Source organism: Myxocyprinus asiaticus, chromosome 36, assembly GCF_019703515.2.
Source record: "Myxocyprinus asiaticus isolate MX2 ecotype Aquarium Trade chromosome 36, UBuf_Myxa_2, whole genome shotgun sequence".
Classification (NCBI taxonomy): domain Eukaryota; kingdom Metazoa; phylum Chordata; class Actinopteri; order Cypriniformes; family Catostomidae; genus Myxocyprinus; species Myxocyprinus asiaticus.
Genome location: NC_059379.1, coordinates 541,217 through 560,000, shown reverse-complemented (window position 1 = coordinate 560,000; position 18,784 = coordinate 541,217). Strand labels below are relative to the sequence as shown.

The window sequence follows — 18,784 nt, the reverse complement described above, 5'->3', positions numbered from 1 at the left end:
TCCATTCATTTCCAATGGCGGTCATTTTTGACCGGGAACACAACAAGTGTAACAAAGTGAAATAAAACCAATAAAATGTAAAGAAAATGGTCCAGATTTTTTGTGCGTGTGTGTTTTCAGATACCATATGTGAACAAAGTCAATGAATTGTATTCCAATTGGTTTAAGTAAAAAAAAAGTTTTTTTAAAAAGCAGTCCAAAATGACTGGAACACAACATGAGGGGTAAACAGGCGTATTTAGAGCAGTTTCTCTGTTTAAATGTTGAATCTGTGCATAAGGTAATATTGGTAATATAGTCAGTAACTGAAGCATATATAATTATTACAGTATATAAAAATCAGCAGCTGATCACATTCTCACAGTCTGTTCTGTACACTGAAACATCATCATATTTTATCAATATTTATCAATATTTTGATCAATGAAATAAACATTATTGTCTGGCATTCTTGAATGATTCCTGAATTTAGAATCTTAAAAATTCAATATACAGTAAGAATTTTGACAGCAGTAATAATGAAACACATTCTGTAGGCAAAATATTCTGATTGTCTAATTGTTTTATTGTTGATGATACAGGTTATGTGTGTGTGTGTAGAGTGGAAAACATCAAGACTGCTCCTTCATCTGAGTTTAGAGTCAGTCTGTCATCAACTACACACACACACACACACACACACACATTCACAGTGAAATGACATTTAGCATGTTTTGCGTATGGAACGCTTTGCAATCTGCTCTTTATTCTGCTATCTACTCTATTGTTTTCTAGATTTACCGAAAGCGTCTCCATTCAAGCTGAAACGAGTAAGCGATGATGCATTTAGTCTTTGGAATAACTGAGCTCTACTTTAATTTCAGAGGCACACTTTCAGTTTTAATCTGTTTAACAGCCTGAATCACATCAGACTTCTTGACTTTATCTCCAAACTCCATCTCTCTGTGTTCCAGCAAGATTCCCTGAGGGAAAAACAAATGTGAAGGTTTTACATTAATACTAACGTTTACTATATGCAATTTCTTTTCTCCAAAGTAACTTAAAGTCCATGCAATCAAGAGAAACATATTTAGCAATATGTATGTTCCCTGAGAATCAAAGAGTCCTGTTCTATCAGTTAAATTACAGAAACACTTTGGCTAGTTGAGTTACTAGATTTTTTACATTTGCGGGGGGTTCAGTAATTACTTGTAAGTGTGAGTGTACCTGTGTTCACATACCTGTTGATGTGGGCCGATGACATAAACAGCACCTAGGACGAAGCCCTCGCCCCTCACGTTACCCCAGTAACCGTTCTGAAACGCCCTCCAACCGTTCCTCCAGATGCCCACACGCACAAACCCTGATAAACCCATCCGGCGCTCACGAGGACCGTAGAAACCTCTCTGATTGCACACACAAACATAATAACAGTTTGGACTGGTTTGTGATGAATGTACATCAGCATATTTATTTAGTTCAATTCAAACTGTCTGATAACAAAATATCAAATCATCACAAACATCAAAGTGTGATCTGTGTGTCTCAAATACTGCTGAATCAATTCCCAGAACTGACTTCACTTTACTGAGCTATTTTTGCTCTGTGACTGAATGAACTGGTGTCTTGGTGATTTTTAATGGATGTATGATGTGAAGTCATCTTCACACAGGTGTTCTAGCAGAGGAACCACAGGTGGAGTTCAGCACATTCACTATCAACACACTCAAACACAAAGTGGCTTCATTTTCAAGCAACCTAGTCTCATAGAATGAAGATTATTATAACTACATTTTTGCAAACTGATTTTTATGCACCACGTTTTACGTTTCACTGCAGTTGTCTGCTGAAATGAACACTAGAGGCACTTCAACAACTGTGCGTTTTATTCACACAAATCACGAGTACAATGGCTGATTATGACTTTATAAACATGTATTTTTACTCACACACAGCTATGTTATTATATTGAAACACTATAACGCATCATTTGAAAAACGACACATTATACCGCTTGTATTACAGACCCACCTACATTTACACACTTATTCCAGTGTTATTTAATTTCATGGTAGTTCACCTGATAGAGTGCTGGACTCTAGCCCAGCCAAACAGACAAGCTGACACGTGAGACGAAAGTGTCACACAAGTGACACGAAATTACATGGTTGTTTTGTAAAATGTGCTTTTCATGTCGCATTTGCTTTAAAAACACTAACGGTTAGGTTTAGAGTAAGGTTGTCTGTTCACCTCTCCTTTGCTTTTAGGACACTATTGGTTAGGTTTAGGTTCACGTTTAGGTTAGGGAGGTACATTTTACTAATTAAAAACTCATCTCATATTCACCTTAAAATCTTGTCTGATTATGATACCAGTTCACTCGCTTTTGGCGCCCCCTGCTGGACATTTCACTAGGAAACTGCAGCAAAACGTGTAATGAAGCAGGTAATTTTGTTTTCAAAAATGTTGCAGCTGCCACTTAATGTTCATGAAACTGTATGCAACATTATATTTATTGCTTTAGCATTTAAGACTAAACAGATGTCTTTTAATCAAATGTTTTGCTTGAAAAGTGTGCTTATTCTAACTTTCTTTCATGGCGTCTACATTTTGCCATATAACAGAATAACATTCGGGCATTTTAAAAAAGTGAACACTCTTTGTGGCTACTGTATATAAGCTGATTTTAATCTGGAGGGGAAAGCAGCTCTTCTGTACAGAAACTTCCAGGCTAGAATGCAAGTTTATAAGTAGGGCTGAGTATCGCCAGCCACCTCATGATACGATACATATTGCGTTACACGTGTCACGATTCGATCTATCGCGATACATCATGATATCATGTTTCGATTTCGCTTTTAATTTCAATTAATTTGGGTATATTACAGTTATAATGTCCATTTTGCTTACATACAGTATGAAAGAAATTATCTTTAAGCTAATGCTATTATTCATTATACAGGGGACCTTCTAAATTATTAAATTATGTATATATATCAATTTTAAAAATTTTATTTTATCATTCGTTTTTCATCATTTTGGTGACATTTTAGCTTTATGTTGTCCATGTATTACACCAGTAAATATGCTGTACTGAAATTGCATATATTATTTTGCATATATGTTGTTTACATGCCTAATTTGTACTATTTACAAGTATTTACTTAGATATGTAGAACAAGTGCTAAAATGGTACTCTCTTTAAGAGTAGTGTTTGTTTGGTCGAATGGTTCTTTATAGCATCCATGCTATGTGTGATTAGAATGAAATGTTTCTTTTGTTGTTTTTGATAAATAACTGACTGTAGAGAACAGAAAGGATATTAAAAGAGACATTATTAAACAACAAATGCTTTGATTGGATCTAGTCTTTGGATTCACATCACACAGAAAGAGTCAAAACTTCTTCACCACTACACCACTCAAACACTGGTGAATGAAATCTAAAAAAACTACCAGCCTGTGGATAATCACAGACATTGTTTGTAGCAAATGAGAAGTATTTACACACATCTGATTGTTGGGGATTGCAGATTGAAAGCAGCGACATTGGGCTTGTACAAATGAAGATTAAATAGAAAATCAATATTTTTGCCCTAGATCCAAACGCGTGATAAACCGTGAATCCTGCAGGATCAGTTTCAGTCTTTTTCGTGCCTCATAGAAACATCTCTGACTGCACTGAATATATCACGATATATCACGATTCATGGATCTACAGTATGTATCGATACAACATCATGAGAAAAAGTATTGCGATATATCGATATTTGATTGTATCAACACAGCCCTATTTATAAGTGAGTCAAACTTAATTACGTTCTCATCCAGGAATATCTCTCCGTTGAAGTATGGTCTGAAGTCCTGTATCTCTGTGCCGATGTTTTCTTTGACCACGGCGTATAGAGGAACTCCACTGGCATCGAACTGGAGCTTCAGAGAGGAGAGTTCAGACGCCTCCTGAAACACAGAAACAAATGAAAGCAACACAAATACAAATATCTAAGAAGTTGTAACAAGTTTGTCTGTACCTCTCTGCACATGAATCATCCAGGTCTTCTGACAGCCATGATAACGGCTCCTGAAGTCTCCCACAGCTCTCTGGCCTTAAACACATGACCATCTGCACAACAGAGTCACTGTTCACCTCTTACATAACAGGATTTCAGCCAAAGAATATACAGGAATTTCTAAGGAATGTGTTTCAGTCGGACATCAGGGAAAAATCTGTTTTGCAACTCTGAAAGTCATGAGACTCAGTACTGTTCAAATGTTTTAGAAAACCAAGACAATTTTATTTGTGAAAAAATAAATACATTTATGCTTCTTTTCACCAAGGATGAAAACTGATTCAAATTATCCTGACAAAAACATTAGTAATGTTGCACATTTTTATTAAGTTGGCTTGACAAAGCCAACAAACTGTTATTCTTCGAACTTAGATTGTTCTTGTTTTTTTTAAATCCCTTAATTAAGACCAAATTTTCTAACACTAACTCCTCCTAGAGCTTTCAAGCTCAAACCACAAAAACATGGCACAGATCTTCAGACTGTTCTGGAATACTGTGCTATGTCTTTTCTAACAGAGCGGACTTACGGTTTTCGCACAGAAGCCGATAAAATATCGGAAAAATCCCATAGACTTGCCAAATATTCAAACGGGCCAATGAAAAGTTTGTGAATTGAAACTCCAACTCTCTGATTTATATGACAGCCTATCATCTATCTATCTCTCTCTCTCTCTCTCTATCTATCTATCGCTGGTGATCTGTCTCACTGTAGTGTCTGTGTAACCATCAAACTTCTACTTTTGAAACTTGTTTAACTCCCAAACAAGGCTTTGGCAAGCTGAAATCAAAGTTAGCTCTGAGAAAATCTCTAGCAGCATTTATTTGATATATTTTTATATATAACGCAATGATATTAAGACATTAATAATGTTTTTAGGCTGGTGTACATTGACTCACCTCCGTCCAGTGTTTTAAGATCTGTCTCGCCCAAGTAAGAGAGAGTTGCACACAGAGGTGGTGTGAGAAACAGATCAGAGAAAGATTGTAACGCCTTGATGAATGCAGAACTCAACGAGCTCACCACACGGGTCAGCAGCTCCATAACTCTCCTAACTCAAAACTACAGACTCAAGGATCTGGATCTGGAAAGTTTTCGAAGCAGCGCAGTGTTGAACTTTAGCTAAATAAACAACAGACTGCTCTGTGTTACTGAAGCTTGTTTGTGAGTGGAGTCAGTGGCTGCTCACAAGTTCTTTCTGCAGATTATCCTGTCAGATTGTTGGTCTTGATCCAGACATTGTGCTGCTGTTACTCAAGCTCTGTTCACACACACACACACACACACACACACACACACACACACACACACACTTCATACATACACTTACATCAATTATATCTTATCATGCTGTTAATAAAACAGAACAGTAAGTCCAATTCATCCACACCAGTAAAATCAGTGTGTCTGTACTGTATCTCTAAACTAGGTAGGTAAAGTTTGTAAACACAAATTTTGCTGTTGGCTTGCCTGAAAGTTTAAAAAAGTTTTAAAAGCTTGGGGTTTTACAGACAGACAGATAGAGACAGACAGACAGACTGACGGCAGAGACAGACAGATCGATATTAAACGACAGACAGAGAGACTGACAGAGACAGACAGACAGATCGATATTAAACAACAGACAGATAGATCGATATTAAACAACAGGCAGACAGGCAGACAGACAGACAGACAGACAGACCGACTGACAGAGACAGACAGACAGATAAATAGACACAGATCGATATTGAATGGCAGACAGACAGACCGACTGACCAACAGAGACAGATAGATTGACAGATCAATATTAAACTACAGACAGACAGACAGACTGCTCAACAGAGATAGACTGACATATAGATAGACAGACAGATTGATATTAAACAACAGGCAGACAGACAGACAAGACAGACCAACCGACAGAGACAGACAGATCAGTATTACAATGACAGACAGGCTGATCGACAGAGACAGGCAGACCGACCGACAGAGACAGACAGACATATAGATAGACAGACAGATTTATATTAAACAACAGGCAGACAGACAGACAGACAGAAGACTGACCGACAGAGACAGACAGAAAGATAGATATACAAACAGACCAACCGACAGAGACAGACAGACAGATCGATCAAATGACAGACAGAGACAGACAGACATATAGACAGACAGATCAATATTAAACAACAGATAGGCAGACAGAAAGACATATAAATAGACAGACAGATCGATATTCAACAACAGACAGACAGATAGATAGATCGATAGATAGACAGAAAGATATTAAACGACAGACAGACAGACAGACAGATAGATAGATATTAAACGACAGACAGACAGACAGATAGATAGATTTTAAACGACAGACAGACAGACAGACAGATAGATAGATATTAAACAACAGACAGACAGACAGACAGACAGATTAGATAGATAGATAGATAGATAGATCGATAGATAGATCGATAGATAGATATTAAATGACAGACAGACAGACAGACAGACAGATAAATCAGTGTGTCTGTGTTTTTTCTCTAAATAAAATATTTAGGTATAAAACATAAGGAAGTTTAAAACTCTCTGCAAGATCAATGCAGATCGATATTAAACGACAGACAGACTGACAGACAGACATATAGATTGATATTAAACAACAGACAGACAGACAGACCAAATGACAGAGACAGACAGACAGATAGATAGACAGACAGATCGATATAAACGATAGACAGACAGACAGACTGACCAACAGAGGCAGATAGATTGATTGACTGACTGACAGACAGACCGACTGACCGAATGACCGACAGAGACAGACAGACATATAGACAGATAGATCTATATTAAATGACAGACAGACATATAGATTGATATTAAACAACAGACAGACAGACAGACCAAATGACAGAGACAGACAGACCAAATGACAGAGACAGACAGACTGACCAACAGAGAAAGATAGACAGATAGATAGACAGACAGATTGATATTAAACGATAGACAGACAGACCGACTGACCAACAGAGACAGATAAATTGATTGACTGACTGACAGACAGACCGACCGAACGACCGACAGAGACAGACAGACATATAGACAGACAGATCTATATTAAATGACAGACAGACCGACCAACCGACTGACCAACAGAGACAGACAGACATATAGATAGACAGATCGATATTAAACAACAGACAGACAGACAGAGAGATAGATAGACAGATCAATATTAAACAACAGACAGATAGTTAGACAGACAGGTCGATATTAAACGACAATCAGACAGACAGACCGATTGACAGAAGTTAGGTTAGGTTCGGGTTAATCCTAACCCATAACACTCTCTCTCTCTCTGTCTCTAAAGACCCACAGGAGGTGTTGCCATTTCTGCATATTATAAGCAACTTTGGGCTTGTTTTCTCAGGAAGTTGCTTATAAGTATGGGCAGTCATGATATTTTTGGGCTTATTTCCATAATGCATTCACGTTTTTTGGGCTTATTTACGATTCTTGGCCTATTCTGAACTTCAGATTCAGTTTCTCAGCACAGAAACACAGACTGAGAAGATTAAACTTTGATGATGCAGAATCTTCACCTCGCTCAACTGGATGAATCTCAGTTTCTGTCTGTCTCTCATGAGAATCCTTATCTGGTTCAGCTTCATTTTTTCATGATCTGAATTCATGTCTACTTCACTTTTGTCCGTCAGCTGATGAAAGAGTATCTCAGTTCAGAGGATTGAAATGAACTGAATTGAGTGTCGTCAGCACATCCACACGAGAGATCATTTACCTGTGCGTCTCTGCGCTGCCCTTCAGAAAGTGATTCTTCTGGGTTCATGATCTCTGAGGTTCGCTGACCAGCAGCTTCACCTGATTCATCATTATTTACCATCTTAAAGGAGATAACAAGGAGAAACTGCAGACATGAGTGAATGCAGAACAGCACACAAAGGTATCTTATGACTTCAGGTGACTTGTAATGTAGCGTATGAGTCATATGGACTACTCTTATCCTGTTTTTGTCATTTTGACATGTTGGGTTCAAGTTGGATCCCATTTTTCGTGACTGATCACCTGTTCCTCTGCAATGCTGTCATTCAGCTGTGGTGGATCTGATCTCTCTGGGATCTCCATCACTGTATCTGATTCAGTCTGATCGGAGGACGTCAGGTCTCCAAGATCATGTGAGGTTTCCGTGGTGATCTGCAGAATCATCACAGCACATTTCAATGGACTTTCACTGCATGGACTGCAGCGTCAAGGGACGTTTGAAGTTCACCGAGAGACCTGCAGTGACATCTACAGGTAGAGAGCAACAACACGGCCACTCCCCACAGGTTTGGGACAAGTCATTTAGCATATTATTTGTGTGTGTGTGTGATGACCTGATTTAAATCTTGTGCTGGATGGATGAGAGTCAAAGTGTCAAGATGGTGTGTGTGGTGTGATGACACAAACCTCATCATCTCCCTCATTTACAGCAGGCAGATGTGCAGGACTGGATCTCTCGTGTGCTGGTTCTGATACAGACTCTTCTGTGTGCCTTCAAAACAGCAGAACACTAAAAATCATTAATAAAAAATGGAAGACACACTCTCTGAAACTTAAAGTGTCCCTCCTAATTCCACTTTGCCTTCTCTAAGGACACAAACACGTCTATTGTGTCTCATTCTAGATGGAGAAAAACAAGTGTTCTCCACCTCTCACCGTGAGCTCCTCCTGTGCAGCTGTGATGCTGTTCTGCTCCTCCTGCAGGAGTTTCTGATGGAGTGACTCCTCTCTCACATGCTCTGTGTTCCAGTGAGACACTTACAATGGAAGTCAATGGGGTCAATTTTTGGAGGTTTAAAGTCCGAAATGTGAAGATTATAATTTTATAAAAGCACTTACATTCATTCTGTTAAAACTTGTGGATTAATTGAGATGTGAAGTTGTTTAAATCATAATTTTAGGGTTTGTTGACATTACGTCATCATGGCAATGAAGTTGTAAAATTGTCTAACTTTCCACAGATGCGGTTAGTAAGTGATTTAATCACAGTAAAATCATGTTAACACACATATTGTCTATACACAGTCTTGTGTCTATACTTTTGAAAGTGTGTGTACATGTTTATACTACATTGTGGGGTCCAGCCAGTGGTCCCCATGAGGGAAATGGCTCATTAAACATTTTTTTTTAATGTAAAAATGCAAAAAGGTTTCTGTGAGGGTTAGGTTTAGAGGTAGGTTTATGGTTAGAGGATAGAAATTATCGTTAGATCCGTATAAAATCCATAAAATGCATGGAAGTCTATGGAGTGTGTGTGTGTGTGTGTCTGTATGAGTGTGTATATACACTATATTGCCAAAAGTATTCGCTCACCCATCCAAATAATTGAATTCAGGTGTTCCAATCACTTCCATGGCCACAGGTGTATAAAATGAAGCACCTAGGCATGCAGACTGCTTCTACAAACATTTGTGAAAGAATGGGCCGCTCTCAGGAGCTCAGTGAATTCCAGCGTGGTACTGTGATAGGATGCCACCTGTGCAACAAGTCCAGTCGTGAAATTTCCTCGCTACTAAATATTCCACAGTCAACTGTCAGTGGTATTATAACAAAGTGGAAGCGACTGGGAATGACAGCAACTCAGCCACGAAGTGGTAGGCCACGTAAAATGACAGAGCGGGGTCAGCGGATGCTGAGGCGCATAGTGCGCAGAGGTCGCCAACTTTCTGCAGAGTCAATCGCTACAGACCTCCAAAGTTCATGTGGCCTTCAGATTAGCTCAAGAACAGTGCGTAGAGAGCTTCATGGAATGGGTTTCCATGGCCGAGCAGCTGCATCCAAGCCATACATCACCAAGTGCAATGCAAAGCGTCGGATGCAGTGGTGTAAAGCACGCCACCACTGGACTCTAGAGCAGTGGAGACGCGTTCTCTGGAGTGACGAATCACGCTTCTCCATCTGGCAATCTGATGGACGAGTCTGGGTTTGGCGGTTGCCAGGAGAATGGTACTTGTCTGACTGCATTGTGCCAACTGTGAAGTTTGGTGGAGGGGGGATTATGGTGTGGGGTTGTTTTTCAGGAGCTGGGCTTGGCCCCTTAGTTCCAGTGAAAGGAACTCTGAATGCTTCAGCATACCAAGAGATTTTGGACAATTCCATGCTCCCAACTTTGTGGGAACAGTTTGGGGATGGCCCCTTCCTGTTCCAACATGACTGCGCACCAGTGCACAAAGCAAGGTCCATAAAGACATGGATGAGCGAGTTTGGTGTGGAAGAACTTGACTGGCCTGCACAGAGTCCTGACCTCAACCCGATAGAGCACCTTTGGGATGAATTAGAGTGAAGACTGTGAGCCAGGCCTTCTCGTCCAACATCAGTGTCTGACCTCACAAATGCGCTTCTGGAAGAATGGTCAAAAATTCCCATAAACACACTCCTAAACCTTGTGGAAAGCCTTCCCAGAAGAGTTGAAGCTGTTATAGCTGCTATATAACCCTATGGATTAAGAATGGGATGTCACTTAAGTTCATATGCGTCTAAAAGCAGATGAGCGAATACTTTTGGCAATATAGTGTATGTGTGTGTGAGAGTGAGTGAATGTCTGTATGAGTGTGTGTGTGTGAGTGAGTGAGTGAATGTCTGTATGAGTGTGTATATATGTGTGTGTGTGTGTGTGTAGAGAGTGTAAGTGCGTGTGTGTGTGTGAGCGCATGCGTATGTTTGTGTGAGAGTGTGTGTGTGTGTGAGTGCGTGCGTGCGTGCGTGCGTGTCTGTGTGTGAGTGAGTGTAAGTGCGTGTGTCTGTGTGAGTGAGTGTAAGTGCTTGTGTCTGTGTGAGTGTGTGTAACTGCGTGTGTCTGTGTGAGTGTAAGTGCGTGTGTGAGCGCATGCGTATGTCTGTGTGAGAGTGAGTGTGTGTAAGTGCGTGTGTCTGTGTGAGTGTGTGTGTGTGTAAGTGCGTGTGTTTGTGTGTGTCTCTGTGTGTGTGTCTGTGTGTGTGAGAGTGTCTGTGTGTGTGTGAGTGTCTGTGTGTGTCCAGTGTGAGAGGAACTCAGTGGGATCCTGTGGTTTGTGTTCGAGCAGTTCACTGAAACCCTCCACCAGACACCGACCCAAAACACGCTTCACATTCTCTGAATCCATCTGATGAAATAAATCTGTCTCTTTTTGATAAATATCTAGAGTTATTCAAATAATCAGCCATCAATAACGAAATATAACAGTTGATAATGTCGTATTAAATCATATAATAATCCAGTGATATCAAACCACAGAAATGCTCGTGAGGCAGTTTGTGTCAAGTCTCCATGGAAACGGCGCAACAATGTAACACTTCCGTCTCGAATCAAACCACTTGGGAGAGTCAGTTCCGGTTATAAATGGAATTACCTTCGAGGATGCCCACAAATGCAGGTTTGGTGCACACATATAAGCACAGTACTGCAGTATTGATGTATGTAACAAGTATGAATATAGTATGAACAGTACTGCACAGATGTGAAACTCAAAACATTGTAATCCCATTAAAGGGATAGTTCACCCAAAAATGTAAAATTCTCTCATCATTTATTCACCCTCATGTCATCCCAGATGTGTTTGACTTTCTTTCTTCTGCAGAACACAAATGAAGATTTTTAGAAGAATATTTCAGCTCTGTAGGTCCATACAATGCAAGTGAATGGTGACCAGAACTTTAAAGCACATAAAGGCAGCATAAAAGTAATCCATAAAACAGTGGTTTAATCCATGCCTTCTGAGGTGATCCAGTCGGTTTTAGGTGAGAACAAACCAACTCCTAAAACTCCTTTTTCACTGTACATCTTGCCATTGCAGCATCTAGGCACCATCATGGTTTAAAGCGCAATTACACTTCCTAGCGTAGATATAAATACGTAGATGCCTCATTCGGCTGGTTCGGATACGTCAACCGCGGCGCCGTCTTGGAACAGTCAACAAGGAGAGCTGTTTGAATGCAAGTGAATGGAGAAGCCTCAGACCACTGCATAAACTGCTTTTGTGTGGAAACAGTTCATCATTGACTGACTGGGTGCTCATTTTCAGTATGTTTGCCATGATAAAACCTATTCATTTGTAGAGGACTTTATTTGCGGTTTGCTACGGAAAAAAAGTCAGGAATTTTTACATCATCTAAAATATTGCCCAATGTTTATGGACAATCAGATAATCTGAAAGTTGGCTGGAAAAGACTCCAAACAAGCACTGTGGAACTGTGGAAATGAAACATTGTCTGCATTGTTTTCTTAATTGTCCACATTAAAGTGCACGTTAGTTCTGAGAGAAAGCATTGATCCAAAACAAACCTTTTATTCTTTTTTATTGCTCAAGCCATGATGTTTGGTGTTTTGCTCTAAAAAAATAAAATCTATCAATCTAGGGATTCTCTAGTCAACCTAACAGTCTTTTCCACAAGCAATAGCTGAATTAAAACAGTAGCTTGACCGTCTTGATCTGTATTGCAGTACAGACTGTATTACACATCCACTGTTAAACTCTCAGTCTAAAGTCTTATTCGCCATGTTGTATATTCATCTATTATTGCTTATCAAAGGCATGTTAACATCACATCAGATCTTTGGCAGCATTTTGTCTAGTTTCCACCTCTCCTCAGAGGAACCATCTCATCACCTCATCAGTGCTGAGAGTGTTTCTGCAGATATGAAGCTGAACTCGTGTGACAACGAGGCGTAAAACAGCAGCACGCATGCTGCAGGAAGAAACTCTCCTGAATAAAAAACATGCAACCTACAGGACAGAGAGTTAAGGAATAACCGCACAGCATATACAGAAACACAGTATATTACAGGGTTAGTCAGCATTCACCATTATTGTATGGAAAAGAGCAGCTTGAACATTCTTCAAAACATCTCCTTTTGTGTTCCACAGAAGAAAGAGAGGCATGCAGGTTTAGAACAACATGAGATTTGTCCTTTTCAGGTATTAAATAAAGGCTATTGTAAAGGATATTGAGTATGAGGGTGGTGAAGACGACTAAGGTGAGCGCCAGTCGCAGGTGTGCGGGGTGGAAGTCTGTCCGTGTGACAGCCGTACGTTACGACAGCAGCGTCTGCACACACACAAACAGCAGACTTCCGGGGAAGACCAGACCCACTCCAACATAGTGAAGAACTTTAGCGTGATCCACCTGTAGAGAACACAATCATACAGGAGGTGAGAGAACTCGCCATGTGAAATCAGCATCTTAAAGGGATAGTTCACCCAAAATATCATGAGGGTGAGTAAATGATGAGAGAAATTTCATTTTGGGGTGAATTATCCCTTTAAGGTTTGTGCTTTTGAACTTTCTTCAAAATCCTTCCACGTCAATAATGCATGAGAGATAACCGACATTTTCTTTCGTTAATTAACAACTCAGCCGGTAAACTTTGATTAGTCTAAACAAACAGACTGAAGATTTCACTTTCAAACAAACCACAAATAAATCTACCAAACACTGACCTCACTGATTCAGCCTCTTTCACCTCATAATTTCACCTCACCTTTTCATAATCAATATGATCTTATCAGGAAAGACATTATCACATCAGTTCTGTAGATCAATCAATCAATCATTGTCTCGTGATAAAACAGTAAAATAAAGAAGATGAAATATTCACCAGTTATTGACAGGACACACATGATGATTCAGCAGGGCCATTGCATCTCTGTGAAAATGAGGTTCAAATGATATTTTCAAAAGACAAACATTAAAAAATTGTGCACTCTATTTTAGTTAACAACGTAAAACAAAGTTTTGGGATCAAACATGACAAAATAAATGATGTTAATAAATGACTGCCATTTAAGAAACATTAACAGAAGAAGGCCACTTACTCCAACTCTACACTGACCAGATGCATCTTCAGTCAGACTAAACTCCCAGAAACTGAACTCAAGTGTGTTTTCTAACAGTAACTGGTGCTGGTCTGATTCATGACTGCAGATGCTCATCACATCATTTGTGACAGTTCAATCTGATGCTCCGCCCTGCTGCTCATTATTCATGATGTCAGACTGCAGCTCCATCAGTGTTCCACAGGAACACAGTGTTTACAGTTTTTGAGAAAATTAATCTTTAAATGGTTTACTTATAGTTGTCCCTGCATATTAACCCTTCAGGACATTTTTGTCTTTTTCATTTTAGTTTTTTCGATCATTTTGGCCATGTTAATACCAACGGCATACATTTTGCCAGAGGTGTGTATTTTCTGGGGAATTTTGATATTTCAACCTCAGTTCCTATAACACATCTATAATACACTGTGTACACAAAATAGTTACACTCAGGACCTTCAGGACAAAAATGTCCCCATTGAAACACATTAAAACTGCAATATTTGATCCCAGTGCCATTAAAGCATAAAATCATGAATTCTATGATATTATGCTTTCATTCCGGAGTCCTAGCTTCAACATTTACATTTTTTATATTTTCCACCAGATGGCGCCATTTTTCTCATGTTTAGCCTATGGAGCAAATACAAGCTTTTTCCCTATTTTCTGTATTATAGAGCACTGCAGGCCAACTGAATAAATGATGCAGATAAAATTGTGTGTGTGTGTGTGTGTGTGTGTGTGTGTGTGTGTGTGTGTGTGTTGGTATGGATGTCAGAGTGTGTTTTGTATGTGTGTATTGAGAAACTTGTGTGTGTGTGTGTGTGTGTGAGTGTGTGTGTAAAAATCAACAGTGGCATTATATAAACAATCTGGCATTTAAAGGGTTAAAATCCTGAAAATGAATGAATATTTGGTAGTTATGATCAAGACTGATGTTGGTTAAAAAAATTAACTAATTGAAAGTGGAAAATAATATTAATATATAATATTATTATGGCAGTTTTTTGATGTGGACATTTTTGCCTTTAAGGACCTCTGAGTAAGACTTTTTTAATTGACGCACAAGGGTTAAGTAGGGACAGGAGAAAGTATTTTTAGCTTTAAAGTGGGAAGTGATCTTTCTATGTATTTTTATATTTGCAGCCTGCACTGTCATTTTAAAAATGACATTATTTAACATTACAAGCTATTATGATGTCATCTTACTATAACCTCTCCTGATAACACACGTACATCAACCAGACATCTATTTGATGTGTGTGTACATCTGGGGGACATTTTTTTTATTTTTTTTAGGTTGTTTGCTAATTTCTTGGATGTGAATTAGACATACAGTAGATGTCTTTGAGATATTTATGATTTAGAATGTTTGTAAAACAAACAAACAAATTAAAGATAAACATCATATAGAGGTAGGGCTACTAAACATTAGATCTCTTTCTACCAAAGCACTAATTGTAAATGAAATTATTACAGATCATAGTTTGAATTCGCTCTGTTTGACTGAAGCCTGGCTTAAACCAGATGAATATATTAGTTTAAATTAATCTACTCCCCCAGGTTATTGTTATAAACATGAGCCTCATCTGAAGGGTCGAGGAGGAGGAGTTGCTACAATTAATAGTGACGTTTTTTGTGTTACTCAGAGGACAGGATATCAGTTTAAGTCTTTTGAATGAATAATGCAGAATGTGACACTGTCAGATATAAATAAAATAAAACAAATCGTCTTTTACCCTTCCTACAGTATATAGATCACTTGGGCCGTATTCTGATTTCCTTGGTGAATTTGAAAATTTTTTATCAGATCTTGTAATTACTGTAGCTAGAGCTTTAATTGTTGGTGACTTCAGCATTCACATAGATAATGAAAATGATACACTGGGATTAGCATTTATCAATATTCTCAACTCTCCTGGAGTCAGACAAAATGTGATGGGACCAACTCATCACCATAATCATACGCTAGATCTAATTCTGTCATATGGAGTTGATGTTGGTACTATAGAATTTCTACCGCAGAGTGATGACATCTCAGATCATTACCTCATCTCTTTTATGCTGTGATCAGCTAATGTCACTCAATCTACACCATGCTATCATTCAAGTAGAACTATTCTTTCGACCACTAAAGATAGTTTCACTAATAATCTTCCAGATCTATCTCATACACTCAGTAAACCCCAAAGTCTAGAAGAACTTGTAATAACAGAAAATATAAATACAGTCATCTTTAGCACTCTTGATAGTGTCGCCCCCTTCGATTATAGAAAATTAAAGAAAAAAGCCCTGCACCATGGTACAATAATCACACTCATGCTCTCAAGAGAGCAGCTCGGAAAATGGAGCACAAGTGGAAGAATACAAAATTAGAGGTATTTCGTGGTGCATGGAAGGATAGTGTCTGTAGCTACAGACAGGCACTAAAAGCTGCCAGGTCAGCATATTTTAGCAAACTCATAGAAAATAACCACAACAATCCTAGGTGTTTATTCAGTACTGTGGCTAAATTGGTTAGGTATAAAGCATCAACTGAACCAGATATTCCGTTACAGCACAATAGTAATGACTTCATGAATTTCTTTACTTATAAAATTGAAATAATCAGAAATAAAATTGGAATTATGCAATCATCTGTCACAGCACCTCAGAAAACAGTGTCTCATAATTTTCCTCATGAGCAACTTCAATCCTTCGCTGTCATAGTTCACGAAGAGCTAACAAAACTTATCGAAACATCAAAAACCACAACAAGTTTGTTAGATCCAATACCAACTAAGCTCTTAAAAGAGGTATTCCCTTTAATCTCAAAACCTCTTCTTAATATTATTAACTCCTCACTATCTTTAGGACATGTCCCAAGAAACTTTAAATGGCAGTTATCAAACCGCTTATTAAGAAGCCTCAGCTTGATCCTGGAGAACAGGCTAATTATAGACCAATTTCAAATCTCCCATTTATGTCAGAAATACTAGAAAAGGTAGTGTCCTCCCAACTATGTTCATTTCTACAGAGAAATAGTATATATGAAATATTTCAGTCAGGATTAAGGTCCCATCACAGTACAGAGACTGCACTTATCAGAGTTACAAATGACTTTCTCTTATCATCTGATCACGGCTGCATTTCTCTTCTAGTGCTTTTAGATCTTAGTGCTGCCTTCAACAAGATAGATCACAACATTCTCTTCAATAGGCTGGAGAATTATGTTGGCATATGTGGACTTGCATTAGCATGGTTTAGGTCCTATTTAGCAGACCGCTACCACTTTGTCTATGTAAATGAGAAACTGTCAGATCAAATAAAAGTAAAGTATGGAGTGCCACAGGGATCAGATTTAGGGCCTCTGCTTTTCTCCTTATATATGCTTCCCCTGGGAGATATTATCAGGAATCGTGGAATAAGTTTCCACTGTTATGCCGACGATACCAAACTTTATATTTCTTCTATGTTAACCCGATGAAATTTCACAGTTCTCCAAATTAGCAGAGTGTATCAATGAAATAAAAGATTGGATGGCCAGAAATTTCCTTTTACTCAATTCTGACAAAACAGAGGTACTATTTATTGGACCAAAAACCTCTCAAAATAAGCCGCTAAAATATAATTTGACTCTCAATGGATGTACTGTTACGTCATCTTCAACAGCGAAGAACATAGGTGTTATATTTGATACCAATCTGTCCTTTGAAAATCAAATTACCAATGTTTGTAGAACAGCATTTTTCCACCTAACAAATATTGCTAAATTATGACACATCCTCTCTGTTGCTGATGCCGAAAAACTCATTAATGCGTTAATGACCTCAAGACTAGATTATTGTAATGCATTACTGGGAGGATGTCCAGCAAGAACAGTAAATAAACTTCAATTGGTTCAAAATGCAGCAGCCACAGTGCTGATGTAATGATGGGCCGGCAGATGCTGGCAATGACAAAGACGTGAAGTAAAGATGAACCCAATGCAGTTTATTTACATTAGTGATCTCCAAAATGTGAATCCAAACAATAACAAACATAAACAATTTGACATTGACTTGACTTGACAATGTTACCAAACATAATACCTGACCAAGGACAATGGTAAACATGAGGGCTTAAATACATGGACAAGGGGTAAAACAAAGATGAGGGAACCAATGAACAGACAGAACTGATAACAAGATAACAAGACATTAACACAATGAATACAAGAACATGGAGGGAAACAGGAATCACATGACTAGGGAACACATGACATGAAACAGGAACTAAACTTTTTCATGGGGGGTGGAGCCATGAGAGGCTCGAGGGGTGGAGCCATGGAAGGTGGAGCCATGAGATGCTCGAGGGGTGGAGCCATGGAAGGTGGAGCCGTGAGAGGCTCGAGGGGAAGAGCCATGGAGAAATGAATACCCGGAGAGTAGCCGAAGACTCGAAGGGCCAGGGAGGACCAAGGCGGCACCGGTGGGGCTGAGGACCAAGGCGGAGCCGTAGGGATGGAGGTCCCTGGTGGAGCTGACGGATCGGAGGGACGAGGTGCAGCCAGAGGATCAGAGAGTCAAGGCGGAGCCAGGTGACTGACAGACCAAGGAGGAGCTGGAAGGACGAGGGACCCCGGTAAATCCAACAGTCTGAAGGACTGCAGTGGAGCCAAGGGAACATAGAGCCGAGGTGATGTCGAAGGATCGATAGGCCAAGGTGGAGTCCAGGGCTCGGAGGGTCTAGGCGGGGACAGAGGGTCGAAAGTTCCACTAGCCTGATCAGGAGAACTAAGGGTGGGCACAAGGGCAAGAACCATATCCAGGTCCAATAGCTCTGCTGTGGCTGTGACATGGCATGGAGCAGGCTGAGGCGTTGCTGTGACATGGCATGGAGCAGGCTGAGGTGTGGCTAAAGATGGCGCTAGCTCAGCGACCATGATGA

At 39.3% G+C, this 18,784-nt stretch overlaps 1 protein-coding gene and 1 long non-coding RNA gene across 2 annotated transcripts; both read right to left on the bottom strand.

The window, feature by feature from the left end:
- Positions 1-542: 542 nt before the first annotated feature.
- Positions 543-5,273, bottom strand: selenou1b (selenoprotein U1b). Its single transcript, XM_051673644.1, has 5 exons — positions 4,946-5,273; positions 4,010-4,101; positions 3,798-3,938; positions 1,221-1,385; positions 543-962 (listed from the first exon to the last, which is right to left on the bottom strand). Exons 1-5 carry the CDS (start codon positions 5,088-5,090, stop codon positions 849-851), a joined length of 657 nt encoding a protein of 218 aa, XP_051529604.1. The 5' UTR covers positions 5,091-5,273; the 3' UTR covers positions 543-848.
- A 7,769-nt stretch (positions 5,274-13,042) lies between these two features.
- LOC127426702 (uncharacterized) lies at positions 13,043-13,966 on the bottom strand. The gene is made up of 3 exons (XR_007894843.1): positions 13,877-13,966; positions 13,660-13,707; positions 13,043-13,187 (listed from the first exon to the last, which is right to left on the bottom strand). It is a non-coding gene; the product is annotated as an uncharacterized LOC127426702 (long non-coding RNA).
- Positions 13,967-18,784: the final 4,818 nt, after the last annotated feature.